Source organism: Brassica oleracea, chromosome C2, assembly GCF_000695525.1.
Source record: "Brassica oleracea var. oleracea cultivar TO1000 chromosome C2, BOL, whole genome shotgun sequence".
Taxonomy (NCBI): Eukaryota; Viridiplantae; Streptophyta; class Magnoliopsida; order Brassicales; family Brassicaceae; genus Brassica; species Brassica oleracea.
Window position 1 is genome coordinate 44,336,330 of NC_027749.1, and position 11,433 is coordinate 44,347,762.

Sequence of the window (11,433 nt, forward strand, 5' to 3'; positions counted from 1 at the left end):
AAATTTCCGAGGAAATTCCGAGGATCACCAGTTTGTCGGAAATGTCCTCGGAATATACCGAGGGAGGACTTCGTCGGTATAATTCCTAGGACATTTCCGACAAACTGGTGATCCTCGGAATTTCCTCGGAAATTTGTTTCCTCAGAATTCCGTCGGAAAATTCCGGGGGATTTCCAAGGAAAGAAGAAATTCCGAGGAATTATTTCCGAGGACTTGTTTCGTCGGTATGTCGTCGGAATAACGTTATTCCGACGAAATTCCGACGATTTTTTCCCTCAGTATCCTTGCTGTTTTCTTGTAGTGAATGTGCCAATGTATTTTGATTCTAGATGATAATCAAACGATAAAGCATAAAAACTTTATCTATATCTATATATGTTAGAGATATTATTACCTACTTTTAGCAGGTTGGTCATATACTCCCTCCGTTTCAGAATGATCCATATTTTTTTTAAAAAAATTGGTTTTAAGAGATCCATATTTTACGCTTTCAAAAAAAATTTGGTTTTAAAAGATCCATATTTTACCTTTTCAATATATGTAATAAAGGCAAATTGTAAATTTCAAAGACATTAATTGTATTTACTGCTTTGATTGATTAAAAATCATAGGAGATAGTTAAACACAGAAAACAATGTATTTATTGTCAAAATTTTACGTATTTTCTTAATACGTAAAATTTTAAAACGGAGCGAGTATTTTCTACGAACACCTAAATATAAGACATTGACAAAGTCTAGTTTTTAGCAATATCTGCAATATAAAACATCACACTATGAAATCATTGAAATTGTAGTATAATTATAACAATAATAAATATTCTTTTTGAACACACAATAATAAATAAATAAAACCATAATTATAAAATAAGAATTCAGTTGTGTGATGTGCTACCTACTAGACTTGACACTTTTATCCGCGATCCGGATTCGATTCGAGATTCGATCCGGATCCGATCCGAAAATCCGGATATCCGGAGGGTCCGAATCCGGATCCGGATAGTAAAATGTTGGATCCGTCAAAATATCTTGATTTTTTAGTCCGGATATCCGGATCCGTAAATTTTATTAATAACTATTTTAGAAATAATAATATTTATATATAAAAACTAACTTTTTAATATATTTTCATTTTTATAATAGTATACATAAATTTTTATGTAAATTTTGTAATATTATACGTTGAAATCATTAAAAACATTATAAATTTTTTATTTTTAAATTATTTTTAATATTTTTATATATATTAATATTATTATTTATTTATTTTAAGGAACCAAATCCGGATATCCGCCGGATATTACAATTTTTAGAAGGATATCCGCCACCCGGATATCCGAGAACCCCGGATCCGGATAAGGATAGTAAAATTATTGATCCGCCGGATAAGGATCCGGATCCGGATACCTTAAAGTTGTCCGGATACCTTAAAGTTGCCCGAATACCCGATCCGTCCCAGGCCTACTACCTACCCAATTTTTGACTTAATAATTTCACCGTCAATCTGCTTAAAGTTGTCTCCAGAAATTTAATATCATATCAATAATTGAAAAAAAATGAATTTAAACCAATCTAGAAAAAATAAAAAATGATGCAAATTAAATTTTAATTTACTACGCGGGAAGAGAACGAAAATTAAACTGTACAGGTGCCGAAGCGATTGTGTTACAAAAAAAAAAAAACATTTGTTGACCACAAAAACAAAACGTTTTAAGTGCATTTGGATTAACTGAGCCACTTGCAATAGTGTAGTGTTTGCACGATGACTTTTTTCTGTCGAAAGATATTATTAAAAACAGGGTTAGATCATACAACACCAACGGATAAAGGAACTCTCCAATGATTACCTAAACCACAATGGGACTAGAAATCACAATGGGACAGCATACAAGAACATAACAAACTACTAACTTAAAACAAGTAACTAAACTTTCAAACTTCTAGAATAAATCTGACAATTACCGAGATAACTATCTTTTAGAACATCTGCTTAACGGAAATGCCTTCTGCCAGACCACTGCAAAACTACCTTCTCCTAGAACAATGAGGGAACACCTCAAGAACCATGTAACCAAAGCTTCCTAAACCGGCAAGTAGGAATCAAACTCGGATTCAGTCAAGCACGATGACTTATAATGGTCGAAACTGTTCAATAATTAAAACCGTTTTTTCTTAAACATCTACGAAGTAATAATTAAAATCTTTGACAAAACAAAATTTAGTTTAGAAAAAAAAAAATTAGTTTACTGATAAAAGTGTTTATCAAACGTAAAGACAAATGTGAACAAAGAATAAAAAATTATCTCACCGAATCTCACTGGATCGTTCTCTTTATGTCTTTGTCTGAAGTTGAAAATTCCAAAATCTTGCTGTATTTTCTCTTTATGTGGTCTAAATGCAGTGTACCGGACTGTGGATACATGTGAATTTCTTCCTTTTTTTGTGTGCACCACATGTGAATTTCTTCCACCTTATTTGAAGGTAAATCAGTGTTCTTAGAAAAGCAAAAAATAAAAGTGATAAAAATAATAAAATCTAGATTAAATAGTTGACGAAAATAATCTAGATTTAATACTGAAGAAAATACGAAAAATGAAGAACTACAAGATATTTATAGGAGGAACTTGTTACCATTTCTTTTCAGTTTCCACCATCACGTTTGAAATTATTTTACTATATTATTCAATCAAGAAATACAATCAGACAAAAACATTGATCTCTACATTAGAGATGAAAAGTTTTTGTACAAAATGTTGCCGTGTGTGTGAAGTGAATTACAGACGCCTTCTCTAACAAGAAATCTCAATAAAAGAAGCCCTAATCTCTACATTAGAGATGTACATATATATATATTTACATAAATAACATCTATACTTTTCAGAAAGCAACAAGATCCTTATGGAGCTGATCGTGAAACCGACCGGAGCGCCGTACACTAGCAGCTCTTCTCGCAGTGTATCCAACGGTGGTGGGTCTAATCGACCTCTGCCTCACCATCTCAACGAACTCAGGATCATTAGAGTGACCCTCGTACCTAATCCACTGAATCATTTGATGGTATTTAGGGAAAAACCTCATTTGCACCGACTTGTAGACGAAGTAAGGTGTCAAAGCAAAGATCATCACAAAGAGAGTGGTGAGCCAGTAGGAAGGAGCAGGAGCTAGGGCTTCAAGGAAGACCATGTAAGCATCGGTAGAGAAACTTGGGGTTATAGCTCCATAGATCATGAGGAAGATGTACCAAAATGCAATTGATCCCCAAATCACAATGTGTTGGACCCATGTGAAGTAACTTATTGATAATGCCATTTGGAGATTGACCACCCACACGACACAAGTGTACATTAATCCCCCCATGATTTCCCGGCCTGCGGTTTTGCCGTTTGGGTCGAATAGCTGGTGTTTTAGAGATTCCTTGCAGATGAAGAAAATGGCTAGGGCACTTATGAATCCATTGAACATCCATCCTATGATCCTTTTCCAGCTGAAGAGAATGTTTTGCACACCTTCTTGGTATAGCACAGGGAACTGCAAGAAGAAATGAACAGTAAGCAATTCTGATTTAAGCTAATTCTACACTGAAAATTAGATGAGCCCTAAACCTAAAGCCTACCTTGTAACAAAAGCGAGCTGAGACGTCTTGATCAAAGACTCCGAGGGCAATGACAGGGAGAGAAGAGAAAAATACGTTGAAAAGAGAGAGAAACCAGTCGTTGTATGCAGGTTGTGCAGAGAAGGAAGCGTAAGCTTCATATAAGAACACCGTGACACCGAAAGTGATATTCTTGTAGAAGAAGTAACATACCTACAAAAGGAAAAAAAAAATTGTAAGAGAAAGATTGACAAAGAGAGAGGTTTTGGAGGGAAAATTTGTATATTATTTTACCATGGATGAGATTCTGCTGTAACACCAATGACCATGGACTAGCAATAAACGTTCTAGATATCGGAATTGAGCAATGGCGATATCACTAGACATCACCGCTTGCATTCCTTCAACACCACTTATTCCTACTCCAATGTCAGCTTCTTGAAGCATTCCTACATCATTTGCTCCATCTCCAATCGCTAATGTTGTTTTTCCTGTTCCAGTCTTAACCAGCCTTGTAACCTAAAAAAACTCAAAAAAATATATTCTGTTGGAACGAAATAAAAGATTTTAGAATAAGAATCAAAAGAAAGCATGTCAAGATTTGAAGATTGTACCAATGCTTTTTGTTTAGGTGATGATCTGCAGCAAATCACTGACGCACAGCCAGTAGCAAGATCAAGAAACGTGTTCTTGACTTCGTCCTCTAGGGCGTAAGTTAGGGACTTCCCGTCTATGATCAAGGCAAATGCTTCAGAGCTTGCACCTGATGCAGCAAGCAATTCCCTTCCTTGTTCTATTTGCTTCACAACACTTTCTCTTGATGCCAATTCAATTTCATCTTTGATTCCAGATTTCTCCAGGGATTTGATATGTGGTGTTTCAAGATTGATGGTGATCTGTTTCATCTCCTGTCTTAGTAAACTAGAAGCAAATCTGCAAGAAAATATTATGAAGTCAGTAACAAAGAAAACACACACAAGAACATTCAAGATTCAAGATTCAAGATTCAATACCCAATATTGATAGCTGTTTCCATTTTATCTCCAGTTAGAACCCAAATCTTGATTCCAGCTTGAGCAAGTTTATCGATACATTCCGGAACCTGAACACCCATCAGTTCAGAAACTGTTAGTTCTCAAAACCCTAAGCTATCAATAACCTTGTAGAATTATATAGTCTATCGTTAAAGTCATACCCCATTTTGAAGTTTGTCCTCAACAGCAGTAGCACCAAGGAGAATAAGGTCACGTTCCATCTTATCCGTGATATCATCTATTAAAGCTTCACGGTCCTCACTCACCGAGGCCTTGGCTTCATTGAAACTCTTGTTGAACTCTATGTAGTCATTCTCATCGACCTCGCGGTATGCAAGTATCAAAGTCCTTAGACCAGCATCTGCATATTGGTTTACATGTTCTTGGGTTTTGGCCTCGAACTGACGACCGTTCTTTGCTAGTCTTTCAAACATTACACTAAGAAGAAACACAAACACAAAGTTAATATCTTGAAACACAAGAAATAATGTGTGTTTAAATGTCTCAAAATGCTTACTTGTCAGCTCCTTTAGACAACAACAAGAGCTTCCCGTCATGGTCTCTTACAATCACTGACATTCTCTTTCTCGAGCTATTGAACTCAAGAACGTTCAGCAACTTATAAACCCTGCAAGAACATATGAAGACTTGAGCTCCAAGAATCACAGAAATGATCTCATATCGAAAAGAAACAAGACTCAAAACCTAACCTCTCGACTTTTTCCCCTGTTACAAGATCCAATTCACGAAATGAGATCTCGTTCTGCGTCCGGTTAAAGAACTCAAACCCTAGCTCTCTTGCCGCAACGACAAACGCAGCTTCATCAGGAGACTCAGCTTCATAAGAGACATTCCCTGTCTCCTCATCAGTTTCAGGTATCGCCGTGTGACACACGGCAAGTAATCTGAAAAACTTCCGCAACACGGCAGCTTCAGGCTGCCTCACCCAGTTCCCATTCATAACCCTTTCATCTTCAAAGTTAAACCCTTTAACCTTAGGACCAACCTTGTCCACAACAACATCCAAATCTTCATTAACCAAAGGCGAACCGCCGCTTCTCACAGCCATAGCTCTCTCAACCTCAGTTATACCACGTCCATAAGCCGTACCCGCGATGGAACACTTGATAAACTCCATAGAGTTACATGTCAAAGTCCCGGTTTTATCGGATAGAATGGTATCAACCATACCGAGCTCTTCATTCAAATTTGAAGTCCGTGCCTGCGCGGGTTTATCGGTCTCTTCGTAGTACATATGAATGTCTCTGTTGATGAAAATGCTCTGAAGAACTTTGACGATTTCGATAGAAACATAGAGAGATATAGGGATGAAGTTACTGTAGAGCATTACTGCGGTGAAGAAGTGGTAGATTGCAGCCATTGGAGCTCTCTCTGGATCAAACAAGATCACTGCACTGTCTGGTCTCAAGTACCATCTCTCTGTTCTTCCGTTTTTGAGTTTATCTTCTCTTGTTTCGACTCCGAAGATGATTGATCCAACGAATGACATTAGAAAAACCAGACCGAACATTAAGTAGATGATCTTGTCCATTTTCCTCTCGATCCTGCTCCTCTTTGATGGAGGATCAGTTGAGTTCTGTATCACCTGTTTGTTCAATACATCAAAACATTAGAGTTTTTCTCAGAATATGAAAAAGTTAGTCTTTATTCTAAAACTTATTTTGTTAAATAGTTGAATATAAAATATATGTTATATTCGTTTGCATGTGACCTACAAATGTGTAGTTTGTTTTGCTACCTTGCAACTAAATTGGTTGTAATCGTTATTTCAAATCGTTAGAAAAATTTATATGATCTGCTACTGGTCGATGTGTCACAGACAAACGAATGTTGAAGTCGTAGGTCACGAAAACACCCAAACAAACAAAACAGAACCATATATGTGCAAATAGAATGTTGGAAAAAAAAAACAGAACAGAAGGAGAACTGATGAAACTGTGTACCTTTGTGTCATGTCCGGTGAAAACGACAGCTCCGTACACATACTCTGTGTTTCTAAGCTTCGAATCACGTAGGAGAATCTGCTGAATCGACAAAGGAAACCTCTCTTCTTCAAGCTCCAAAGTCCCAACGAACATATAAAGATTCACGTTTGGATCTTCGCATCTAACAACGGCTCTGAAATCTTTGAAGTCCGAATCTTCATGTAACATTGATGAAGTGGCATCAAGACCCTGTTTCACTTTCAGATTCGTCTCTCCATCAAGATTCATAGTTTCTACATAGCAAATAGATTCCTCGTAGCTTGATGACAGAAGCAAAAGATCCGCTGGAAAAAACTCGTCTTTTTCGACTCTGACTATGTCACCTACTCTTAGGTTACTCCACTCCTCTTGCCGGAATATTCCATTGCCATCGTGGACTTTCACTTTTCTATTATTCACCTCAATATCCTAAAAAAAAAGAATCAAGAAAATAAATAAATAAATAATTTACTTTTTACATGAAAAAACATGTAAGTCACAAAAGAAGAAAAAAAAAACAAGAAAATAATAATACATATAAACTTTATTTATTTTTATAAATAAATTTTTTTGGTATCATATTTTTATAAATAATATAAATAAAGATGAAAGAAAGAAGATGATTTAAGTTACAGAAGATATAAACATTGTTTAAGTTTTTTACAAAAATGAATATAAATAAATAAAAGATGTAAGAAGGAAAAAGAGGTACGTAAGTTAGAAGACAACTTAAATTTAATCTTTTTTTTTATAAAATAAGTAAATAAAAGATGAAAGAGAGAAAGAGATGTAAGGTACAAAGATAAAATTTTATTATTTTTACAAAAATAAATAAAATGAATAAAATATGAAAGAAAGAAAGAAAAACATGTAAGCTTTTAGAAAAAAAAAACGAAAGTTACAAAAATAAATAAAATAATAAACAAAAATATAAACTTTATAGACTTCGATGTAAAGGTTCAATAATTCATAACAAAGATAAAAGATCTAAACTCTATTAAAGTTTGGATTTAAGATCAGACCTGTTGTTTCCGGCGCCAATCTTCGATACCTTCTTTAACCATTGTTACAGAGATGACAAGAACAAGAGGTAAGAGAGCACTAATAGCTCCATAAGGAGCAAGATCAGTCAACGACAAGATTCCGGTGACAAGGAAGTAGAAGTTAGCTACGCGACGGAACTGCTCAAAGAGAGACTTCGGGAGGAAAGAAGCGACAGTGTATTTAGTAGACCTGACGTAATTTCCGGCATAGTTCCGGCGTTCAGCTGCCGGAGAACCCGGTTCGTTACAGTAGACGACCCGCGAGAAACCGGGTCCTCCTATGTTGGAATGGTCTTCTTTGAAACTTGACTTACCACAAGTGTAAGAATAGATCCTGCTTATATGTAATCTTCTCCTTCTCCGACCACCTCCTGCCATAGCTATTGGTTGTTTTCTTTGTCTGAAAAAAATTGGGTTTTCTTATAAATGAATTTATAATCTTACAAGAAAGCCAAGTGAAAGAAGAATACTTGGAGAACACACTTGGTTTCTTGCAGATTTTTGAGGGATTATTTTATGAGGGTAGAAAAGAATTAAAGAATGTAGAAATGTTGAAGGTTTGATATGAAAATGGAATAAAAATGAAGAGAAAGGAAGATGAGTTGTGGGTTTAATAAAATGTGTGAAGCTAAGAGTTTTTTTTCTATACAGAGACCCAACTTTGAACGATGACTTTGAACGTAACACTTTTTGGCTTGTTTGTTGACTTTTGATAAGTTTTATTTTTATTTTTCTTAATTTCATTATTTCTTCGAGAAATATCAAAAATGGTACGCGGGTATCTTATTTGCCGGGACATCATGACTAATTGAATTTTCCAAAGCACTTCTGGAGAAGAGAGTTGCTTCTAGAACAGGGAAATTTCTAAGGTAATTTTATCTTATGGCTTATGGGTGATTTGTTTTTTTCGGACTAGGTAATTTACTTCGATTTTTGGTTGTAATTGGCTAGATATACCATTTATGATAAAATGATATACCATTTATGATAAAATGATATACCATTTATGATAAAAATATATTAATTTTAAAATATAATCGGTTACATAATTAAACTTTAAGAATTTATAGTAAGAAAAGGTATTTTTTAATATTTTTATGATAATTCAATTTCATAGTAAGAAAAAGTATGTCTAAACTTCTTTGAAATTAATAACTAGTGACTAGAATCCTAGAGCCGACCGAATCAGCCAATAAAAAAACTAGTGACTGGAATGATGATCATGTCGACCATGGTTTCTTCTTCCTTGTAGCATCTTCTATTCCAGTTGAAGAATTAAATGGTGAAATCCTAATAAAAGCGGTATAAAATCTAACCAGGGTGTGTGCTAAACTTTAATAATCTAATTAATGTGTAGTATTTTGGTTTGTTATATCATTACGTTAAATAAAAATGCGCAAGAAGTGAATTTTGTAATCTAGCGACGTTCGCTCACCAAATACAAATCTTTTATTATTATTTTCTTGAACTGCATAAAACATTATCTAATTATGTCATGCCTCAAGCGTTAGTTTTCTTTTTGTTCTGGTTGGAGACATTTATGAAAACCTAAAGAAATGGACAAAATGATATACAAGCTGGAAGGGGCGTTGATGGTAACTATTTAATGATTTGCTAAATTTTATTGTTTTAAAAAACCATCTTATTGAAAATGATAGATCGGCGCTAGGGTTTTGGCGACTCTAGGGCGATTCTTAGATCTGGCAAGCTCCTCCTCATAGACGACGGTTTGAGGCTCTCCTTGCCAGGGAAGAAGGAGAAAGGAGGTCTCGACGATCCATACAGAAGTTCTGTTTGTCTCTGCAGTAACTGCCTTTCGTTCAAACACTTTCAACCCTAGATTTTTTGGCGTGAGGAACAAGACACATCAAGAAAAGGAGCACGAAGGTTTTTTTCCCCTGTGTAGGGTGTTGAACTGAAGTTTATAAAGTGCCCTGTTTGGTCTGGATCTCACCGACGAACCAAGATGCGTCGTTCGTATGGAAACCGGAAGAGAGGAGAAAGTCCGAGACCAGTGAGAAGACGTGTGGAAAAGGTTAAGGAGGATGAGATCATTCCGATCCCAGAATTTGATTTCTCGGATCTCATTGAGAAGTATAAGCTGACGCTGGTGGGAAGGATGTTCCATGTTGATGGAAGGAGTGTTGATGCTTTGATTAAACATATGCCAAAGCGACATATCTGGGATGTAGAAGGTAAGGTCAGAGGAACCAACTTGGGGAACAATAAGTTTCAGTTTGACTTTGACTCTGAACAAGACCTTCAAAAAGTCCTACAAAGGAGACCTTGTCATTTTAACAAATGGAGCTTTTCCTTGGAAAAATGGATACCAACGATTCAAGAAGATTTTCCAAATTCTATGCTGTTCTGGGTGGCTATCTCTGGTGTTCGTAATCACAATAAAAAAGACGAAACGTTCAGTAATATTGGGAAGGCTCTAGGCCTAGTGGACACTGTGGATGTGGACGGAGGACGTGTCAGAGTTTTTGTCAATGCAGACGAACCTTTACAATTTGAGCGTCGAGCGGGGTTTGCAAATGGTGACGTTATTAAAGTGACCCTTAAATATGAAGACCTTCACAGACACTGCTTCACCTGTAAGCGCATCTCGCACGAAGAAGGTACATGCCCGGAGCTCACAGAGATGCAGCGAGAGAAAAACAGAGTGGCAAGGATTGAACAAAAAGAACTGGAGGAAATAGCAACGAGAGAAGCCTTCTCTATTCCGTCTAGATACGAGACTAAACTGCCTTTCGTTCAAACACTTTCAACCCTAGATTTTTTGGCGTGAGGAACAAGACACATCAAGAAAAGGAGCACGAAGGTTTTTTTCCCCTGTGTAGGGTGTTGAACTGAAGTTTATAAAGTGCCCTGTTTGGTCTGGATCTCACCGACGAACCAAGATGCGTCGTTCGTGACCGGTAGAGACATGATAAGCCATGATCTCAGAGAGAGAATCACAGTGCAACGGGAGTCTCTCAGTAAGAATGTATGGAAAAGAATTGAGAAGCCTGATACGACACATTATCCCCGAGATCGGAAGAGACATCATCCTTACCAAAGACCAAAGAGCTATGATTCCAGGACCAGAAATGGAGACAAATCGAGATATGAAACTTACTCGAGGCAGTCAACTTGGTATTCCAATGACCGAAGGAACCAGAACGGTCTTAACCACTACTCACAAAGTGTGAGCAGATCAAGCCCTATACGAAGAGCTTCCCCGGACTCCCAACGTACAATCTCTGCAGCTTATGTGACAAACCGGTTCGGATATGGAAGCCGCGGCCAAAGCCATCGATCACCTCAAAAGCTGGCTCAAGAATGGAGACCGGTAAGACAGAGCATAAATGAAGGAAAAAAGAACGACGAGAACCAAACGGTGCTTGGAGAAACGGAAGAGGACAGGAGAAGAAGATTAAAAGGGAAGATGATAGCTCAGGACCCTCCAGCCGCCCCACCAAGACCTATCCCTGATAGAGGAACGCTTACAATAAGAGAACCATCATCTAACATGCAGCAACAGATGCAAGGAGGGTGTGAGAGGGAGAAGCAGACGCCCACAAAAAATCGTGAGGAGGAAAATAAACAGAGCAGCGAGAGGTTGGGAAGTGCAAATACCCCGACCAATATTGAGGGAGGTCTGGATGATCCTGACTCACTTGATAACGTTCCAGAGGATGATGGAGTTCTAGATGATGAGACTTTTGAAAAGATGATGGAACTGTATACGGAGCCTGAGGCTTTCGTTGACGACGAAGAAATGCAAAACGTTGATGA

General features: G+C 36.9%; 1 protein-coding gene across 1 annotated transcript; it reads right to left on the reverse strand.

The window, feature by feature from the left end:
- Positions 1 to 2,698: 2,698 nt before the first annotated feature.
- On the reverse strand, positions 2,699 to 8,279 carry LOC106327456 (phospholipid-transporting ATPase 10). Its single transcript, XM_013765610.1, has 10 exons — positions 7,633 to 8,279; positions 6,590 to 7,039; positions 5,336 to 6,231; positions 5,143 to 5,253; positions 4,787 to 5,063; positions 4,605 to 4,693; positions 4,206 to 4,524; positions 3,886 to 4,110; positions 3,613 to 3,804; positions 2,699 to 3,527 (listed from the first exon to the last, which is right to left on the reverse strand). Exons 1-10 carry the CDS (start codon positions 8,029 to 8,031, stop codon positions 2,877 to 2,879), a joined length of 3,609 nt encoding a protein of 1,202 aa, XP_013621064.1. The 5' UTR covers positions 8,032 to 8,279; the 3' UTR covers positions 2,699 to 2,876.
- Positions 8,280 to 11,433: the final 3,154 nt, after the last annotated feature.

What these genes read in the sequence shown, in the direction of transcription:
- LOC106327456 (XM_013765610.1), bottom strand. Translation starts at nt 8,031, where the DNA reads ATGGCAGGAGGTGGTCGGAGAAGGAGAAGATTACATATAAGCAGGATC. An exon ending in ATTGGCGCCGGAAACAACAG is followed by an intron (nt 7,040 to 7,632) that starts GTCTGATCTTAA and finishes CTTTTTTTTTAG; the next exon opens with GATATTGAGGTGAATAATAG. An exon ending in TCACCGGACATGACACAAAG is followed by an intron (nt 6,232 to 6,589) that starts GTACACAGTTTC and finishes TTGAACAAACAG; the next exon opens with GTGATACAGAACTCAACTGA.